The sequence below is a fragment of the Sturnira hondurensis genome, unplaced genomic scaffold, assembly GCF_014824575.4.
Source record: "Sturnira hondurensis isolate 20B ecotype Veracruz unplaced genomic scaffold, ASM1482457v3 Scaffold0015509, whole genome shotgun sequence".
Classification (NCBI taxonomy): domain Eukaryota; kingdom Metazoa; phylum Chordata; class Mammalia; order Chiroptera; family Phyllostomidae; genus Sturnira; species Sturnira hondurensis.
The window spans coordinates 12,535,921-12,558,466 of NW_028088140.1; the positions used below are offsets into that span (position 1 = coordinate 12,535,921).

General features: G+C 41.4%; 1 protein-coding gene across 1 annotated transcript in view; it reads right to left on the minus strand.

Annotated features, from left to right (window-relative positions):
• The window catches only part of ERC1 (ELKS/RAB6-interacting/CAST family member 1), a 549,219-nt gene that overhangs the window by 333,573 nt on the left and 193,100 nt on the right, over window positions 1–22,546 (minus strand). Inside the window, exons 9-12 of the mRNA XM_037064795.1 lie at window positions 22,054–22,191; window positions 14,343–14,483; window positions 11,861–12,001; window positions 2,506–2,699 (exon numbers count right to left, since the gene is read on the minus strand). Coding sequence (XP_036920690.1) covers window positions 2,506–2,699; window positions 11,861–12,001; window positions 14,343–14,483; window positions 22,054–22,191 — 614 coding nt within the window. The remainder of the gene's footprint in view (window positions 1–2,505; window positions 2,700–11,860; window positions 12,002–14,342; window positions 14,484–22,053; window positions 22,192–22,546) is intronic.

Sequence of the window (22,546 nt, forward strand, 5' to 3'; positions counted from 1 at the left end):
TGAACACCGTTTAGATATTAATTCTACCTCTTGAATTATGATGCAGCATACAGTTGCATCAGCTAAGAGGACCAAAAAGGGCATTCCAGTGTAAGAACAACCACATAAGCATGGGCTAGAAAAAAAGACTAAGAAAATTATAACCAACAGTATCAGACTTACCAAATACACTCTTGATCCACAATGTACCTAAGAAATACAGTTAAACTTGACACACAACCAGCTGTTCTTTAACTCTGATCAAGCAAACTCTCCAGTAAGCCCCAGCAGTAGCAAGAGCAGCAGTAGCAAGAGCAGCAGCAGTGATTCAGTTAGTACAGCACTGTAGCCTTACAGAACACTCACTTTCCTGGGAAGTCCCAAACAAACCCCCAGACAGTGCAGGGAGAGAAACCTGGTATGGAAAGTACCAACTGCAGGAGTCTGGCTTTCTGAGAAACAATATGGCCACGAGGGAACACACAGATAAACATGAGGATACCAAAACTCCAAAGGAATATGATCATGATAAGGCAAATCAAAACAAAGATATAGAAACTCAAATTATAAATCACTGAGCCACCAGATACCCACACAGAAAACAGCACAATGACAACACAAGAAGCAAACAATAACAAACACAGCACCCACACCCATGTACCTCAGTAATAAATCTGGGAACAAAAGGCATTATATAACCCCGGCCACCCTTGACTATTTACTCCCATCTCAAACTACATTGTTCAGTAACAAATTACACAGCCAGTAAGCAAAAACTGAGTTTAAAACCTATTTCTTTTTCCAGTAGCCAAGAAACTTTGTGTCAAATCCTGAAATAAAATTATAACCTTGCATGACCAGTGATTTATCAAATATGTGGTACATTCCATGGAAAAAGTAGATCATTTATAAGTCTCAAAATGTGGGAAATAAATAGCTAATAAAAGCTACTTGGATATCAAAATGTATGGATTTAATCCTATTTCTTACTCTCATTCAAATCATATCTGTCTACCAAAGGCAGTACTGGGTCCAAAATGAATTGAAATGTTTGTCAAGCAAGAATAATTTCCACACAGATTTCAAACCCAAGAAATGAAACCAAGATTAAAACTTTATCAAAGGATTTCTTTTCTGAAATACTGAAATATATATAGTGGGAATTCACTAACCATCAAAAGTATCATATTTTTAAAATGTATGCAGTATTGCCACGGATTTCAGGCTGACACAACAGTAAAGAGAGGCATGAATCCATCAGAGCATGTAAAGGGTATGTGTGCACACGCAGCAAGGGAGATGCAGTGCAAACACAAAGGAAGACATACAAAGACGCACATAATGTAACCGTGAGACTCTTGTAATCATTAATTTTGACATAAAGAATTTATCCATTTGTCTTGGCATAACCGGAAAATATAAATAAAGCTAATATCAAGATAAGAGAAAACACGTGAATGGGTAATCAGACCATGTTATTCACACTTTCAGAACAATAAAAAAGAACTGTAGAATTAGACTTTGCTTTTTCATTTCTTGAAAATCAAAATTCTATTGATATAGGACAAGAGAAATAATCATTTCTAGGAGAAAAAATTAGGTCTACCAGTAACCCAAAAGTTTAAAACTTAATAAACAATTTATGGAAGTAGTCTAATACTTCCCAACCTTTGGGAAAATACAAATAAAAATATCCAAAAGAATCAGACTCCAAGAAGCCACACAGATCAGTGATTTCATTATCACTGTCAGTCTGACTATTCAGAAAAATACAGGTGATGAATGAAGTTCTCATGGAAGAACTATTTCTGTGCACTTCTGAATTAATGCTAACTATATAGCTGGTGTAAAGAGACACATGCTTAATATTTAGTACAGTATATTCTAATATGAAAATTAGACAAATGAAATTCCAAGAGAGTTATCTGGCTGGATCTATTAAAACACAGCTCATTTTGAAAAATCTGAAGTTGGAGCTCCATAAATATCATATCCAAGTCTCTTAAATTGTCCTCAAAATGTCCTCCCTCTTCTAAATTTGGCCTATGCACTGGTGTAATAATCTGCTTTTCTATCATTTAAGTTCCAAAAATTTAAAAATGCATAGCCCAAAGGAGCATCGGCCCTACAAAAAAAGGTCTAAACTAAAAAAAATTATTAACTCTTTGAACTTGAGGCTCATTTGCTCCTTAGGTAGATAAATAATAAAAGAGCAAGTGGTTACTTGTGCTCTTTTGATTTGGAGTAAAAAAATTAATTTCTGAATGACTACTTTCTCTCTAACCAATAAGGGTGAAGTCCATAGTTTTCCAATTTATTCCCATTCTGTGCTTCCTTGTAAAGATTGCAGCAATGAATCTACACTGACTTAGAAAAAAAGGAGATAAAAAAGTAACATCGAGCATTCAGGAACCTAAATTCACAGAGGCAGACATATTGAAAAGCATGCCCCAAAAGTACATAGTTTTAAAACCACACTTTAGCTTTCAAACATAATGAAACCCGGTTCAGCTTTCCTTTCCTTACCTTTCCAACTCAGCGATCTTCTTATCTTTGTCATTTTTCTCATTTTCCACCTCCTTCAAAATTTCCAAGAGGCGGTCCACTTCTGCCTGGGCCTTGCTAGATTCATCTTTGTACCTGGCAATCTCTCTCTCCAATTGTTGTATTTGGTTACTCATCTCTGGACTAGCTCTGGCTTCCAATGTTGCCTCATATGCCTATAAAGAAAAGTGTTCAAATTCTATCAGATATACATACAAGAGCAAACCATGGAGAGAGAAAGGTGTGTGTGTGTGTGTATGGATATATATATATATCAATTCCAATATGGTAATATCAATTTCAATAGGATATCATATCAATTCAAATTCTATCAGATATGCATACAGTGGACAAACCATGTGTGTATGTATATATGTATATATCTATATATGTATATATTAATTTCAATAAGTTATTATCAGATATCTAACAGCTAGTCTTCAATTTACAAAATTTTTCTCTGCTTAAATATTACATAGACAAACTACCTTGACATCTCAAGGAACTAGAAAAAAACAACAAACATACCCAAAGTTAGTGGAAGGAAGAAAATAAAGATCAGATCAAAAATGAATGAAATAAAAACTAAAAAGACAACAGAAAAGAACAATAAAACTAAGAGCTGGTTCTTTGAAAAGATAAACAAAATGGACAAGCCTTTACCTAGACTTACCAAGAGAAAAAAAGATAGCACTCACATAATAAAAAACAAAAATAAGAGAAACTACAACTGATACTACAGAAATACAAAGGATCACATGAGACTACTATACAAAATTATTCACCAACAAATCAGGTAAGAAGAAATGAATAAATTCCTATAAACTTACAATTTTCTAAAACCGAACTAAAGAAATAGAAAATCTGAATAGACTGCTTACTAAGAAAGAGACTGGATCAGTAGTCACAAACAAAAGTACAGGCCCAGAAAGCTTCACTGGTGAATCTATCAAACATGCAAAGATTAAGTACCCATGCTTCTCAAACTCTTCCAAAAAACTGAAGGGGAAGGAATGCTACCAATCTCATTTTATAAGGCTAGCATTACCCTGATATCAAAATCAGACAAGAACACCATAAAACTAAAATACAAATAATTCTGTTTAACATAGATACAAAAATCCTCTACAAAACATTAGCAAATCAAGTTCAATAATAAATTAAAAGGATCACTCACCATGACCAACTAGGATTTATTCCAGAGATATGAGGATGATTCAACATCCATATAGCAATCAATATGATATACCACATTAACAAAAAGAAATATAAAAATCGTAGATACAGAAAAACTATTTTACAAAATTCAACATCCATTTATGATAAAAACTCTCAAACAAAGAGGGTATAGACCAAATGTACCTTGAGTAAATGAAGGCCAAATAGGACAAATCAACAGCTAACATCATACTCAATGGCGAAAAGCTGAAAACTTTTCCTCTTAGATCATGAATAATACAAGAATGCCCCTCTTACCAGTCTTATTCAACACACAGTATTAGAAGTCCTCACCACAGCAATTAGGAAAGAAAAAAAAGTAAAAAGTATCCAAACTGGAACAGAAAAAGTCAAATTGTCACTATTTGTAGAAGACATGATATTATACATAGAAAATTATAAACTTGCCACCCAAAAAATGAAGTGAATTCAGTAAAATTGCACCATACAAAATTCATACAAAAAAATTTGTTTCATTACTACAAATGATAAACTACCAGAAAGAAAAATTAAGAAATAAATTCCACTTACAATTGTATCAAAAAGAATAAAACCTGCCCTGGCTGGTGTGGGTCAGTGGATTGAGTACCAGCCCATGTAGCCCACCGGCTTATGAACCAAAGGGTTGCCAATTCAATTGCCTGTCAAGACACACGCCTGGGTTGCAGGCCAGGTCCCCAATGGGGGGCATATGAGAGGCAACCACACACTGATGTTTCTCTCATTCTCTTTCCTTTCCCCTCTCTCTAAAAATAAGTAAAAATAAAATCTTAAAAGAAAAAGAATAAAACACCTAGGAATAAATTTAACAAAGAAGATGAAAGACCTAAACACTGAAGATAAAAGATACTGATGATGAAATCTGAAGACAAAAACAAACATAAAGATATTCCATGCTCATTGATTATAAGAATTAGTATTGTTAAAATACTGATACTGGCCAAAATAACTATAGATTCAAAGCAATCCCTATCAAAATTCCAATGGCATGTTTGATAGAACTATAATAACTCTAAAGATTTGTACGGAACCACAAAAGTTCCCAAATAGGCAAAACTACCTTGATAAAAAAGAACAAAACCAGAGGTTATCCTGCTCCCTGATTTCAAACTGTACTACAAGCAGTGTTGGGGATTCTCTAGACCAAGTACTGCCCCCAGTGTCTTTCCACCTCCTTCTGCAGCAGCAGCAGCCGGCTGTACTTAGCAGTGGCAACTTGAGGCTGGTGCAGGGCAAGCCCCCCAGGGTGGTGCTCAGCTGAGAGAGGGGCTCAGCACCCTGAAGGAGTGTTTATAGGGTGGAGATGACTAGATAGTAGCCCTGGAAAACCTCCCACACACCCACACCCACACATCCCTTGTGTTGCAGGCTGCCCCTCCTAGAACAGAAATGGCAAGGGGATGTATGAGCCTTTGAACAGTATGCCTGGGGAGAGGGGATGGAAATGGCACAACCTCCTGGGTTCCCTGCAATTTCCAGTTAAGACTCACTGTCCAGAAAGACTAGAGTTAGAAGATGGCAGCCAACTAGTTGGAAGCTGAACCCACCAGCATAGATTTTCAGTTGATCTTCCCATAAGTAACCTGAACAATCAACAGAATCTTAGCTGATATTAATTGTTGAAGCCAAGGTGTACAGAGGATGCTTTGCACAGTCCAGTAAGAGATTTTATAAGTTGAAGGGGAAATACCTTTTATAAGGCGCTAGCAGCAGGGGACAGAACAGAAAGAAAATGCGGCTTAGGAGTTCCCGCCCCTCCCAGAGTAGTGGACCAAGGTCCTGCACAGGGAACCCCCTATCCTAATAAGGAGAGACTTGGGAGGATGTGCAGAGTCTGGGAGACTCAGGCTGTACACACACAGCGAGCAGCACATCCACAGCTGCAGCACCAACAGGGAGAGTTCAAGAGAAAAATTCTATCTCCTAAAATGATTGGAGGCACTGGCAGGCTGCAGACAGCCTGGACCAAGAGACTTGTTGCCTTTTGGAGAGGTAGAGTGCATGTTTAGCCAGGCAGTGGCTCTGCACTACAGTGGGGGAGCTACATAGGGACCTTTGTAAAGAGGGGAGCTGAAGCTTGGCTGGGCAGGGATTCCACGTGTGTGCAACTACACTGCCAGCAAAGGTCAGACTAAATTTGCAGTTCATGTCCACTGAGTCCAGCTAGCCAGGAAAAGTAGAAGGCTGCACAGCAAAGGTATTGTGGGGCCCCACCAAGCATGGTTGACATTCAGGGGCTGCATGCAAAATGGAGGGTTTGGGTGTGAGCCTCCTGCAAGAGAAGTGAGCTAGGGCTGGACAGGCAAGAGCCCAGTGCCTGATATTCTTTGCAGCCAGGCAAGGCCATTCACACCTCAGAGTACAAATCTCTGGGAAGGGGAAGGCATACCAACCCCCACCTGCAGGACTGCAAACTCCACAGAACAATAAAACCAGGCTCAAGAGCCCCATGCCAGGCACATATCCACAGGGGAAAGAAAGAGAATCTCCAAAAAAGCACTAATGAACTTTTATCAGATGCTATGCTGGTTCCTCCTTTGGCCCCCCTATTCCACTGAAAACAGCATAGCAGAGAGATTAGAAATTGGCTCAGCAAGAGGTATTCAGGGGCCTGCCCAGCCTTGGCTCTCACACAGAGCTGCCATCAGCACCAAGCAGGAAAGAGCTAATCCACTTATACAGATTGGCCCCTCACATGAAACAACTAATTCAATCAGAAACTATGATACAGGGTATAGCCAAGAAGGGGGGGAGGGTTGCAAAAAAAAGATTTGGAATGGTGTCCAGAACTCAAGGTGTATAGGAATATTGGAGAGACATATAAGATGTCCTCACCCCTCCCCCACAGGTGTGAGTTGGGGGAAGGGACACATGGAGCAGGAACATGCAGGGCTGTTTTGTACAGCCACAGCCTTGTGGCTAATCCATGGCATGGTCATTTAACATATCTATAGCCTTTGGCGGGTCACTTGGATATGTTAAATGGCTGTGGCCAGGCTTGGAGCCAGGGGATGAAGTCACTCCCCCGCAAGATGTAACTGGGGGCAGGTCCCCGAGTTACAGCACCTGCGTAGGAGCTTGGAGAAGATTGGCTCCAGGACATGGGGCCATACCTGCCCAGACTAATGATGGCAGCCCAGTAAACCTGTAATACAGAAATACTGGCAGGTGTAACTGATCATGGGAGGACTCGGAAATAGGGGTACAGAGGAAGATTGGCCCAGGGATTTAAACCCAGACATGGCAGCCATTGGGGAGAGAGCCATGTGGTTTTGGGCAGAGTTAGGACCCCCTCTTGCCTAGGTGAAAGGGAGAAGCATGTGGTTTTAACAGAGTGGGGACCCCTGCAGCCAGGTGAAGAAGAAAGATATGCACTTTTGGTGGAGTGCAGACCCCTGCAGCTTTGGTAGAAGAGGCCCACACGGCTTTGGGGTGCTCTCTTTGGCCGAGTGGCCTGGAAAGCAGGAGAGACTGACTGGAAAAATGGGTACAAAGAACTCTTGCCAGTGGACCATGAGAAGGTGCTGCCTGACTTTGGATTAACTGGAGATCCTGCCTGGACAGCAACACAGCTGACAGTACCAGTGGCCTAGAAAAATGAACGAGTGCTCTTTTCCTGATTCACAATACCCGAAGTTAGGACAGGGGGAGAAGGGAGTGCTGCGTGTGTGTGTGTGTTTGTGTGTGTGTGTGTGTAGGTAGGTATATACCCTAAAGGTCTTTGATATTTTAATGGAGGCGTTAGGTCTGAATAGCATTAAATAAACATTTCGTTTCCTTTTCACAAATCTCTGGCATTGAGAGATGTCTTTCCAATTGGCAATGGATAATTGGGCCCAGTAGGGGTGTCTGGACAGTACTAGTATACCATCCTCTGTAGTCCAGGTCCCCGGTGTATCTGTTCTTTAACAGTTTTTTTGGCATCCCTGGGTGGGCCAAATATTGCCCCCCTTGGTGCTCGGTAACAACTATGCATTATTGGAAATAATCTGGAACAGACCATGACATGTAACACAGGGGCAGGAGAACACACCCACCACTTTCCCTTAAGACTGAATAGTGCCTCCCAGAAGAGAACCTGGAATTATACCCTCCTGACTGCACCAGAAGCCCCTTCTAGAGGGCAGGTGGAGTTGGTGCATGCAGCGCTGTCAGACTGTAGATGAACCACCCCTGGGCCTTATGATGATAAAAAGACAGCTAGGCAGAACAGCAAGGACCAGCCAAACCTAAAGGAGACAGCCACAGACTATAGATTGCCTGTAGCCTCAAACAGCCTTCCTAAAGCTAGTCTGGGACACCAGCTGACGGCACCACCACAGATCCAGGAGGAGAAGAGAGTAGGCAAACAAACATTAGACTGCTGAGACAAATACCACCTTGTTCTTTTTCATTATTTGCATTATTTTTTCTCCTGCATAAGTTTTAACATTGTTTCTTTGTCTTGAATTTTATTCCTATTATTTCACTATTTTTATTTTATTTAAATATAATTATTTTAAATTATTTTTATTTTATTTTTATTTCAAATCTCATATTTTACTCTTCCCTTCACTTATTCAATTTTGCCTTCATCTTTTTCTTTCTTAATTTTATTTTAGATTTTGTTCTGTTTTCCCTTTCTACACCTTATTTCTATTCCATACCCCTCCATTCTCTCCAAACCATCTTTCTTTCCATTAGTCACCTCACATTCTTTTTCTCTTTCTTATAATATCCTTATTCTCATTCCACTTTTATTAGTATTTGCTCAGTTATCATTGATATTGGCATTGTTGTTGCATTTCTGCAATTTTATTCCTAGTTGTTCACTTTTTTAAAATTTAAATCAAACTATACTGTGAAGCTACAATACTCAAAATACTATGGTACTGATATAAAGAGACACAGATCAAGGGAACATAATAGAAAGCCCAGAAATTAAGCCCATACATGATCATGCATGTATGATCAATTACTATACAGAAAAGAAACTAAGGCTATACCATGGAGAAAGGACAGTCTCTTCAATAAATGATACTGGGACAATTGAACTGTTGGCATGCAAACAAATTAAATTAGACCATTCTCTTACTCCACATTAAAAATTAACTCAAAATGGATTAAAGATTCAAATGTAATATCTGAAACCATGAAACTGCTAGAAGAAAACATAGGTAGTAAACTCCCTGACATCAATATTAGTGATTTTGGTGGGGGTGGGGATGGGGATGGGGGAGAGATCTGATTCCAAGGCCAACAACAAAAGCAAAAATAAACGAGTGGGAATACATCAAACTAAAGCACTTCTGCATACGGAAGAGAAACATCAACAAAATGAAAGGCAAACTACTGAATGAGATAAGATATTTTCAAATCCTACATCTAATAAGGAGTAAAGCCCAAAATAATTTAAAAAATGTGTACAACTCAATAACAAAAACATATCTAATTCAAAATGGGTAGAAGATCGAAATAGACCTTTCACCAGAGGAGACGTACAGTTGATCAACGGACATGTAAAAAGATGATCAATATCATTAAATCATCAGGGAAATATAAATCAAAAGCACAATGACATATCAGCTCACACCCGTCATAACAGTTATGATCAAAAAGACAAATAACAAGTGGTGGAAAGGAGGAAAAGAAAAAGGCATCCCTGTGCACTGTTGGTGGGAATATAAACTGGTACAGCCACCGTTTAAAACAGTACAAAGATGCCTCAAGAAATTAAAAATAGAGCCATCACACGATCTAGAAATTCCACTTGTTGGCATCCAACCAAAGAAAACAAACACAGTAATTCAAAAAAATTATACGCAAGTCTATGTTCACTGCAGCATTATTCACAATAGCCAAGTGTTCACATGAAAACAATCTATGTGTCCATCAGTGGACAAAAAGATAAAGAAGAAAAGGCACACACACACACATACACAGGAATACTACTCAGGCATAAAAAAGAATAAAATCTTGCTATTTGCAACAATAAGAATGGACCTGGAATATTATGCTAAGTGAAGTAAGTCAGAGAAAAAGACAAATACTGAATGATTTCCTTTCTATGTAGACTTCAAAAAAAATAAAACAAGCAAATAAACAAAAAACAAAACCACACTTACATACAGAGAACAAGTTGGTGGCTGCCTGAAGTGAGGACAGTTGGGGCTGGGATGGCGAGCCAAATAACTGCGGTTCAATTCCCAGTCTGGGCACATGCCTGGATTGCAGGCCAGTTCCCATCAGGGGACACACAAGAGGCAACCATACACTGATATTTCTCTCCCTCTTTCCTTCCCTTCCCCTCTAAAGATAAATAAATAAAATCTGAAAAAAAAAAGAAATCTAAAAGACTGAACTGACAGAAGCAGTGTAGAATGGTAATTGACATGGTCTGGGGATGGGAAAAATAGGAATATGTTCATTAAAGGGTACAAACTTTCAGTTATAAGATCAGTAAGTTCTGGTGACCTAATGTGCAGACTAGTGACTACAGTTAATAATACTATATTGTATACTTGAAATTTTCCAAGAGAATAAATCCTAAAAAATGCTCTCAACAACCTAGTGATGGATACATGAATAAAGAAAATGTGGTATAAACACACATGTGCGCACACACAGGAATATTACCCGGCCATAAAAACGAAAAAAATCTTGCCATCTGTGACAACCTGGCTAGACCTTGAAGGCATTATGGTAAGTGAAATAAGTCAGAGAGAGAGAGAGACAAATACCATATAATATCACTTCCATGTGTAATCTAAAAAAAATTCCAAAACAAAAAAAACAAGCTCATACATACAGAGCAACACTTTTCAACCTTTTTCATCTCATGGCACTTGTACACTAATTCCTAAATTCTGCAGCACACCAAAAAATACATTACATATTTTGCCAATCTGACCAAAAAATAGGTATAATTTTGATTCATTCACACTGGATGGGTATTGTTGTTGGCTGTTGTCATTTTTATTTGAAAATCTAAGGGAAAAGAGTCAGGTATTGCACGTTTTGAAAAATCTTGTGCATACCAGTGTGCCTGCCACAGCACACCAGTTGAAAATCTCTGATACAGAGAAAAATGGCCATGAGTAGAAAAACAGGTAATATCAAAGTTGGGAAAAGCCATCAACTTCTACCAAAAGAGAACTTTTTTTTCCCTGAACCTAATTATTAAGCCTAAAATATAAAAGACCATTTAAATGGCCAGCTATAGCATCATCATATAAAAAGATGAAAAATAAAGAAACAGAAAATGTGTGATTGTCATAGAAAGTTCCGAATGTTAATACAACATTATTCTTGATATTTATTGCTCAGTTTTATTAATCCTAAATATATCTTACAGATTTATCTTCCATATTCAAGTATTACATAAAAATTCACCTCTTCACCTTTTTAGTGAGGAAAAGAAAACCCAACTACCAAATTTAAATTGGTTCTAACCAGAGAATCCTTGATCTCAAAAAAAGTAATTTATTCAAAAGTAACTTTAAGATACTGATTTTCTTCCTTTCCTTAGCTTAAGAATATGATTTTACTTTTGGTATACTCCATATAACGATTATGAGAGTACTATATTGAACATACCCAATATATGAAAAGAGAACAAAACTTGAAGTCTGAACAGCAGGTGATGCCCTTTTTCCATTAGTAATCATATGAACTGGACGCAGCTACCATAACTGTTTAAAAGTCTCAGTTCTTAGAAACTTTATAGCTCATAGATAATAAATAAGAAAGTGCTTTGAAAATGATACAATGCCAAATAAGTATTAGACAGGCAAATATTCACCAATGCAAGGCACTACCACTGTTAAATTATCTCCTTCTTAAAAGTCTGGTGCTAATGGAAGAAAAATATCAGATAATTGAAATGATCACATTGTGGTGTTATACTTCACCAAGAAGGGAGCTGCATACTTTAATCTTCTTCTGAACTGTCTATTTTCTAAGAGTTTGGGGATTCTCAGGAGTAAAATAAACAAAACTAGAATAAAAATTCTAAGAGAATTAATAAAGGTAAAGAATGGTATTTTGAACTTTAGGGGATTACTGTATTATACATATTGCAGAGTTTTCTACTATACTCTTACTTAAAGCAAAGTAAGAAAATAGAAAATTTTTCTTTAACCTTTTTCAACTGTGATTCCATTTTCAGACATTCCTCCTTCTTCTGCTCCAAAGCAATCTCAAGTGTCTTCAACCGGGAATCTTTTTTCAGTCCTGAAGAAGCCAGGGAAGAAGCATGTTCTTTCAGATCCAAGAGTGAAGCCTAAAACAAGCAACATATCCAGAATAAATACTAACTATAAACAAAATGGAGATTTAAATTTTTTAAATTATTTTCTTGATTGCTTATAGTTTCTTTCCATTACCATTACTGACATATTTCTATTTCAAGAACATGAAATATAAAACAATATTAACTTTAGCATTAAAGTCCTAACTAAAATAAGATGACTACCCAAGAAATACCAATTGAATAATGATTTAATGAGTTCAAACAATACACATCCATTCCCATAAAATAAATGAGAAGCAGATCAAACTTTGTGAATGTAAATAGTCAATGTCAGTAGTTATACTGATTTAAATACTATAAAACAGACTTCCGCCAAGATGGAGGCATAGGTGGAAACACTGTGCCTTCTCCCACAACCAAGTTTGAATACAACAAAGGTTTGGAGAAACAAAGACACAGCCAAAGGACAGAAAATTGAATTATACAGAAGTCTGACAAAATCTAACCGTTCAACAGGAACAGCAAGAGGGGCGGAGCCAGCAGCAAGCAGGGTCGGGCAGGACAGGTCCCCCGACCCAGGCGCGCAGGCAGCCTGGACCCAGTCAGGGTGTGGGGCAGACTGACTGCGGTCGAACATTCGCGCACAGTGAGAGGGACCACGCAGGCCCCAGGGGGCGAGGGCTGACGGCGGTGGCACACTCGCGTGCAGTGGGATGAAACGCGTGGGCCCGGTGACAGCAGCAGCTGCAGCACCGGTGAGGGCTGAGGCGGCAGGACGCCATAGTCCCTCTTTGACCCCGCCCCCACATACAGGTTCACAACCCAGTGACTTCGTTGCCCTGCGCTAGTGAACACCTTAGGGCTCCGATCCTGCTACAGAACAGGCAGGAACAGCCCAAAAGATGGCACAAGAAGAACTCAAAGTCCCAGAGCCAATTACTCTCAGTGACTGAGAAATTGCCAACCAGTCAGAAGTACAATTCAAGACACTGTTTATCAGGATGCTAACAGAACTGGTTGATTATAGTCGCAAATTAGAGGAACATATGAAGGCTAAACTAATTGAAATGAAGGGAGAGGTCCAGGAATCGAATAGTGATGGAAAGGAAATGGGGACTCAAATCAATGGAATGGACCAGAAGGAAGAACGAAACATCCAACCAGAAAGGAATGACGAAATGAGAATTCAAAAAAATGAGGAGAGGCTTAGGAACCTCCAGGACATCTTTAAACGTTCCAACATCCGAATTATAGGGGTACCAGAAGGGGGAAAGAAACAGCCACAAGTGGAACACTTATTTGAACAAATAATAAAGGAGAACGTCCCCAATCTGGCAAAGGAAATAGACTTCCAGGAAGTCCAGGAAGCTCAGAGAGTCCCAAAGAAATTGGACCCAAGAAGGAACACACCAAGGAACATCATAATTACATTAGCCAAGATGAAAATGAAGGAGAGAATCCTAGAAGCAGCAAGAGATAAGGGGACAGTCACCTACAAAGGAGTACCCATCAGACTGTCAGCTGATTTCTCAAAAGAGACCTTACAGGCAAGAAGGGGCTGGAAAGAAGTATTCCAAGTTATGAAATCCAAAGACCTACAGCCAAGATTGCTTTATCCAGCAAAACTTGCATTTAGAATGGAAGGGTAGATAAAATGCTTCTCAGATAAGGTCAAGTTCAAGGAGTTCATCATCACCAAGTCTGTATTATATGAAATGTTAAAGGGACTTATCTAAGAAAAAGAAGATAAAAAACATGTACAGTAAAATTACAGCAAACTCACAATTATTAACAACCACACCCAAAACAAAAGCAAACTAAGTGAACAACTAGAACAGGAACAGAACCAGAGAAATGGAGATCACATGGAGGGTTAGCAACAGGGAAATGGGAGGAAGAGATGGGGGGAGAAGGTACAGAGAATAAGTAGTACCGATGGTAGGTAGAATATAGACAAGGGGAGGTTAAGAAATGTATGGGAAATGTAGAAGCTAAAGAACTTACAAGTATGACCCACTGACATGAACCAAAGGGAGGGAATGTGGATGGGAGGAGGTGTGCAGGGTGGACAGGAGTGAAGAGGGGGGAATCGGACAACTGTAATAGCATAATCAATAAAATATATATTTTTAAAAAAGAACCTTGGGGGGTGGAAATAAAGATTTCCTTTTTATCTCGGAAATAAAAAAAAGAAAAGATCCACTCTATGTCCCTGAAAAGCTTCCTTAAACACACCTAAAGTTCTTCCCAAAAGGACTTCTGTAAGAATATTAAGAAAATACTTTTTGATAGGCATTATGTAAACACCAACAACAGATGCACACAATGCACTGACTAAGCAAACCAAAAAATTCCACTTTGGTGTCTTAACCTCTTTCTCTGAGAGGTCGCCTTGCAATAGGCTGACTTTTTCTTTCAAGTCTTTAAGGTCTTTTTTGTAGTTATCAATTTCCTCTTGCTTGTCTCGCTCATCTCTGTCCCGCTGCTCCTTTAAGCGTTCAATTGTTCGCTCCTGGTGAGAGAGCACATCAAAAAATGAGGAAATTCCTTTTATATTTGTACCATATGACTATAATTCATCTTTTAGCTCATGAAAGTTCACACTTTCATCCTCCATTCAAAAGACAGTGATAAGTAACTTATCTGTCCTGCTATAACTAAGATCGAGCTTTGTTATTTTGATTCCCTCAGGTTTCTTTTCACAAAATATCAACTAGTATTAGAAATCCCTAAACCATGTATTCTTTTGGAATAATCCAATTTATTCAACTCCCAAGTAATCAAACAAACATACACACACGCACACCCTGATGACAATAAGTAACAAATATTTGTTCTTTACAGATAATTTACATGTTATTGACAGGCAATGGAAACAATGCACAATTCAGATACCAAAAGGATGGTGGAGTTGTTGGGGAGATGATGATATGCTGAGTTTAAAACATAACAAATGTAAAAAAAAGAAAAACCATTAAAGTTTTTTGTCAACAGATACACAGCAACTTTGAAAGTTATGTAATTTAAGTATATTTCTGGGTAGTATTTGTGAATATATTCATTGAGTAATCAAGCCTTGATTCCTGAAACTTCAGTTTGCTCATAAAGTCAAAATACAGCAACAAGGGCAACACCAGAAAAGCAGCAAGTACATTTATTGTATTAATAATTAAAACCTACAAATATATTCAGTACCAATGTAGCAGGAGACCTGCCTAGACGAGCCCAGACAAGTCAGAAGGACACAGTCCATTTGCTGAGCCACTAAGATAAGGAGGGGTGAGCAACTAAGTAACTAAGAAGTAAGAACAAAAGAACACTGTATGACCCTATCAGCAGGTCCCGCTTTCTCAGCAGCCCTGCTTTCTTGCTTCTGTAAACCTGCTTCTGCCACATAGGCTTAGTAAAATCGCTTCCACATGCCACACTATATAAACCAGCCCCTGACGGAGCTCAGGGCCCAGATTTTGGAGACTGCCTCCGCTGGGTCTGCGCGTGTAAATAAAGTTCCACTCCATACATCTGAAAGCGGCTGAGGTGTTTTCTGTAACATTTTGGTTCCCTGACCAGGAAATGACTTACACGAGCAGGCCTTTTTCACCTCCAGTGAAGGCAGCAGAGGAGTGACTGAGAGAGGGGACCCGGCAGCCGAAGGGAAGCAGGTGCCCCGGTGATATTGGGTCCCCGACATCCCGAGCTCCGTGGAAGTCATCCTCCGGACCGCTCTTCAACCCGGGCAGGTGGGATGCGAACTGGACCTATCTGAACCTGAGAAGGTGCTGATAGGTAAGTACCGGGGGGACCAGAGCCCAAGACCAGGCCCACCCCTTGTGGTGGAAGGAGAGACTGATCACCTCTCAGGCAGGCAATTAGCCATAAGTCCTCTGGAGGCCAATTGGCCATCTGGAAGGGGATACATATCCCCACCTGGGCAGTCCTACTTGGGTGGGTCTTTATAGACTCTCGGGTGTTTGTCTGTGTGTTTGTGTGTGAGTGACTATGTTTGTGGCTCCACAGGTGAAAAACCTACGGAGCAAGAGTGGGCCCCAACCTGCGGTTCCTCAGTCTGTCATATGGCACAACAGCTGGGAGTTTAACCCGGATTCTACTCAGGCAGCCTTAGCTAAGACAGACCCAAGCTCCCTGAGAGGGGGGAGACCAGGCAGGCAAAACGAAAACCCCTCCCCTTTGTTTGTCTGCGTCGTTCTAGGAGGATCACCAGGGGTGGGGGCCCTTCCACTGTGTTAGACTGCATGCTGCAAAAACTCTGACCGATTCCGGGGCCAGGAACTGAGTATGGATGCCGGTCAGTTAGAGGTCTTTTGCACCTCTCAGTGGCCAGCATTTGGAGTAGGCTGGCCCCCTGAAGGAATACTGAACTTAGGTATAATTAGGGCAGTCCACCTCATAGTAACTGGCAAGCCAGGACACCCTGATCGGTATGTTCATATAGACCGCTGTCAGGAATTAACGCAGGACATGCCATCATGGCCCTGGCAGTGCGCAGGTCAGAAGCCTAAGACAGTAGGCAAGGCTGGCGGTAGGGGAAAAGTGGCGCAATCCAGTGTTTTAGTCACCCGGTCAAGAGAAATATGCCGCACCCCCCCCACATTTTCAAAGGAGAGCCAGAGGAGGAGACACCTATTGGTCTGCCTTCCCTATATGCTCTGTAAACTCTCAGCCAGACTCAGGAAGTAAAGACCCTTGTCTTCGACCTAGATTCCAGCTCCTGCCGGTCTCTGGCAGCAGAGTAGAGACCCTGTTCAAAGAGATCAGCCTCTCTAAAATATGCCCCAGTATGACAGAGCAGTCGCCCAGTGAGGCTGCCAATGCAGGCAGTGACCCACATGATGCGCTGGAGGGACAGGAGGTGTCGGACGCCTGCATGGCCCCCTGCACCTGGTCCTGCTAAACGGGTCGCCAAGGAGATGAGCAGAGTTACCCAAGCCGAGCCCCCGTGACTGAGCCAGGAGCGAGCTGTGAAGACCTCCTGCGCCCGTTCTGGAAGCCCTGGCAGTGGGTCCTTTGGGAAACAAGAAACCTCAATCCCTAACTCAAGCAGGGAGCCACCAGATTGCCTAAAAAAGGAAACAGACCAGCGCAACAGAGCATGGAACAAGACCAGTGTTGCCTACAGCAGAGAGAAGGGGTACTAGAAAAGAGAGTGCACCAAAAGGAAAAAGAAAAAGCCCACTGGCAGGCGACAAAGACCAGGGTTACAGGTGCCTACAATCCTCACCCTAGCTGGCTTAGACCCAGACCAGACTGCCACAGGACTTCAGAAACTCTTCCACTCCCCTCAGAGAGGCCCTGACAGAAATCTAAAATCATTTACTGAGGAGACTGACCCAGTGTGACTTCGGTCTGTAGATAACCTCCTTTCAGCCGCACCAATCCAAGACCGGTGCTCGGAGGGCCCTTGCCTGCTGTTCGAACTGCTAACCAAGACAGGGTTCCGGGTGTCCTTAAGAAGGGGCACAAATTGAAACAGAGTGGGCATGACAAGCTGGAGGACAGGAAACTACTGAGGAGAATTGGAAGTTGTCAGACAGGAAAATAAATGTTTCCCAAGGGCAAGCCAGCAATCTAGTGAGGCAATGCCACAGCCTCACTCATAGGTGCAAGACATCCCTAGAAAACTTGTTAAAAAGGTACCTTTACTTTCCTAACCTGGCTGAGCTCTGCGCCTCTGCAGCAATGCAGTGTGTTACGTGTGCCTGGAATAATGTGGCAGGGCACCCAGGGATAAAGTCAGGAATACAGCACTCAGGGAGGCAGCCGTTTGAGGACTTGCAAGTAGACTTTACTGAAGTCAGACCCAGCCGAGGGTATAAGTACCTGTTAGTCTTCATCTGCACCTTTTCTGGGTGGGTAGAAGCCTTCCCCATGAGGACTGAGAAAAGCCGAGAAGTCACCCAGGCCCTGATGAGGGAAATCATCCCAAGGTACGGATTGCCCCTGACTATTGGGAGTGACAACGGTCCGGCTTTCGTCTCAAACATAAAGAGGAGGTAGCAAGGCTCCTCCATATCACATGGAAATTGCACGCTGCACACTGACCCCAGAGCTTGGGAAAAGTAGAGCGCATGAACTGGACTCTCAAGGAAACTCTAACAGAGTTCCACCAGGAGACTGGACTACCTTGGACTGATTTGCTGCTGCTGGCAGTACTTAGAGTTAGGGATGCCCCTGACCCTTCAGGCTATACCCCATATGAGTTAGTCTTTGGGAGGCCTCCTCCCATCCTCAGAATAGATAAAGGGGGACCCCAGACAGTAGGAACTCCCATGGTGACGTTGCCTTTTGGGGAGGTGAGGCCCACTATGGCTTCTCCTGCCCTACAAATGGGAGAAGTCTCCACCACGAATTCGCAGCCTCTTCGAGTCAGCTCTGCTCACCTGCTACACCAGGGGTTGACAGGGACCTCTTTTGGCTCCCAAAACGGAGCCACAGGGCCCCCACCTTTACAGGTGGGCGGAGCCTGCTCTCCACCTGCATTGGTGACTGCAGCCTCAGCACACCACCCTCAATGGGTGGAGGGCAGCTCTGAGGTACCCCATGCCTGCAGGTGGAAGGGGCCTCGGGGGCCTCCAGGGTCTCCTTCGCTCTGGAGACTGTAGCCAGAGCCTTGGGGCTGCCAATGCAGGTGGGCAGAACTAGAGTTGGGGTGCTGCCATTTTGGTTAAAATGGATGAGCCATGAGCCACGTGAGTGCCCCACCATGGAGGACAGAGCATTCATGGGCGTCGCCATCTGGGACAACCCCACATGCATGGGTGCCACCATCTTGGAACTGGCTAATGCTTCTTTTCAGATTATGAGCTGTATGCTGCTACTATGTGGACACTGCAGCAGTCAGGATCTCTGTGTAACTGGTTCTGATAGGAATGGCTCTGGTTTTGAAGGTCATAAACTGAGGTCCAAGGCTGACCATCTGATTTATAAGGTGTTTGCAAGGTCTAAGTTTCAGAAAGGTGCAAAATGTCCCTGTGAATCTAGGGACTTTTAGTAGAAGATGCCTATAGTGCTAGGGACTTTTAGCTGCCAGATACTGAGTTTAAGTAGTCCTTCCCAGTGTGGGAAAGGAACAGGGATTAAAAGTGAATTATGGATAAATGTGGATAGATAAAAAGGCTATAGAAGGTCTGTGAATATTGCAGAAAGTCTGTGGGAAGCTATAAAAATAAAGGGAAATGTGAAAGTTTTGGAAAGAAATTACGTGGTGTTAGTAATAGACGGTATAAGGCATGGAGATGCATCTTGATGGGTATTAGAAGGAGAAAGATTTTCCTTCAAGCTTTGTGTTTTTCTCCCTACCTGATCCCTCCAGAATTTGATATTCTGAAGGAATGAATGATGACATAAGGTTTCTTTGCATAAAACCAATAAGACTGGTCATTAATAGTGGTTTTGTTAACCAGGAATTTGACTGGAATGTCATGCCTGAAGGAGGCATGTATGGGTTCTGGTTACCACAAAGCTCAAAGGAACTAGGATTGACCTGTGAAGCTAGTGAAAGCCCACAAGAAAAACCTGGTACTTTGGTTGGTTGTGCAGTTCGAGCCAGCCTTTCCAGGGAAGAAACGAAGGTTGCTTTCCTGAAAGATGGCTAAAAAGGAACCTGTAGGCACAATGGAAACTCAAGGATTTGAGTGAAATGACTGGTACAGGCTCTGCTTCTGTGCCCCAAGGGGCAGACTGAGAAGTCAATCTGAAGGTTCCCTGTGTAACTTCCAGCAAACTGGACTTAAGGCATAAGTGATCCAGGCTGCTCTTGGTGTGTTTATGTAAATGAACAGTCAAAATCAAAAGCGGGACCCAAAGTAGTCACAGTAATAAGAGTGAGGGTGATCTTAAGGAGAAAAATTATAGTTCAAGGAAAATCACTATGCTCAGTATTGGACATCAGAGTGGCGCAGCTAACTGTCTTGAAAGTTTATTTTCGTTTAAGAGTTGAAATCAGGTTTGTGATGTCACCAAAGATGTACAATTTACAGGTGGAAAGGACCTATCAAATTGCCACTGTTAAATGTTACTGCAGGAAGGACCTTGCAATGGAATGTCTTCCCAAAAGACAATCTCTCAGGTGCAGAGACTGGTTTGGGGATTGTTGTGTGAATTAACCTGTGTGTTCTTCTGTTTTCATAGGGCATATGCCTATGACCTGCCTATGCCTGTGAGTGATTGGTTACAATATAGGCCTCATTTAAGGAGCCCATCTTTGTCATCACCTCCCCTAAGACTCAACGGTTTGGCTGAACTAAGTAGTTAGGTTGATAAAGGGTTGGGGTGGTCTGTGGGCTTCACTTTAGAAATGATTTTTTCTTTTCTGTCTTGATAGCTTGGACAGAAAGGGCTCAGAAATCTAAAAGGAGGGAAATCCTAATGTATTCCCCTTAGCCCGAGTGAAGTATAGTGGGTCACAAGAGTCTGGGATGGGTGTAGCATGCCTTGTACACCTTCCTCCAGATAATCCATTCTTTACTGAAGTCCCTGCCTTTGTCACTTAATAGTTATGATTTAATTGTGCTTCCAATTATTGGCTAATCTGTCACCTCCAGAATATGACCTGACCAGAAGGCCAACGGTCCAGTAATGCCAGCCTTTGGACACCAAACCTGCAAATTCCTGGTGACAGCCAACTGACCAGGACCCTGTGAGGTCCTTCCCCATGCAGGAAGGACTCCCTCCGTGCTGCACCCCCCCTCCTCTTTCAGGGTACCCCTGACCCAAGGGTAGGTAGGACGACGTCCATGTCCAGCCAGAAGTAGTTACAAGAAGATGAGACGTTCGTCCATTGTCCTTTATATGATTCCAAAAGGAGAAAGGAATCTCAGAACCCCTCCCTAGTAGTAAATCACAGGAGGAGAAAAATGATGAGGAAGGAAACCTCATTAATGCTCTGAATCCAGGGAAAGGGGGGACCTTTACATTCCTAGGAGAGAAATGTTGCAAATATGTAAATCAGTCAGAGATCATAGCAAAGAAAGTTAAAGAAATGAGAGAGAACATAAACTGCTGCACCAAACAAACAGAAAGTTAGAATTAGAGAAATTAGGGACTAAATCCCCAGGCCTAGCTCCAGTAGATACTATCCTTCCTTGGGCAGCTAATCATACTTTTCTTAGATTTAAGCTTCGGTCCCTGTATACCACGAACTATAGTCCAGAATCTAGAAGCTACAGTAACTCTCAGAACAACTGCCAAGATCCTGTTGCTCCAGCGGCATCATTATCAGAAGATACCCCAAGATATATAGGCCCACCTTGTAGTGATGCTAGACCAGTTAACAGTACTGTCAACCATCAAAAGCGGGGAGATGTATCAGGAAATCTGTCTAAACAAGCCCAGACAAGTCAGAAGGACACAGTCCAGTCCCTTTGCTGAGCCACTAAGATAAGGAGGGGTAAGCAATTAAGTAACTAAGAAGTAAGAACAAAAGAACACTGTATGACCCTAACAGCAGGCCCTGCTTTCTCAGCAGCCCTGCTTTCTTGCTTCTGTAAACCTGCTTCTGCCACATAGGCTTAGTAAAATCGCTTCCGCATGCCACACTATATATACAAGTCCCTGCCCAAGTTCCAGGCCCAGAATTTGGAGACTGCCTCCTCTGGGTTCATGTGGGTAAATAAAGTTCCTCTCCGTACACCCGAGAGTGGCTGAGTTGTTTTCTGTAACATCAGTACAACATGGTCAAGGAGAACTAATTATATACTGTTTACTAACAGTCACTGGCTGATAGTCCCACATCCCCAAATTCTAGTTGACCATATAAATAGAAATATTCTTTTTCTTCACAAGATCATAAATGGGGAACATATAGCTAATTCTAGAAACTTCAACCACTGCCTTCTAGTGTAGAATCCATCTTGCCTAGCAACATATACTTAAATTCAGAATAATTAAATCGACTTTCTTTTATACTGTGTATGTGTCAGCAATAACACAGGAAGCTCTTTTCCCTTTTTGCCCAAAGGGATTTTTGCTGTCTTCTATATCCAAGTCTCATCACTAGAAAAAGTATTAGATTAATGAAAAAGCAGAAGAAATATGTCTATGAACAGTCTGGATCAATAACTCACTTTCTCTGCCAAGGCCTCCTCCAAAGTTGTCAAAGCAGTGTCCGTGTTGGTGGTATCAGCCTGCAAGGATTTGACTCGTTCTTTCAAGCTGCTCATCTGCTTTTCCTTATCTCTAAGTTGCTCTTGAAGATTTTCAATCTGAATGTGCATATACAATTAAGGAAGAAAAAAATAAAATAAATACAGCTAAACAGTAAGAAAAACTAATCAGCTATATAAAGGAAAAAGTCTTCTTAAATATTAGTGTTTAGATTTTTATATAATTTTTAATCTAAACAGCAAGGATTTTTTTTTCTCTTAATCCTCATCTGAGGACATTTTCTCATTGGTTTTAGAGAGTGATGAAGGGAGAGAGAAAAACATCAATGCTAGAAACAATCATCAATTGGTTGCCTCCTGTATGTGCATAGGCTGGGGATTATTTTGTCCCTGGACTGAGATCAAACCCAAACCAAGTTATGTGCCTTGACCAGGAATCAAACCTGCAACCTTT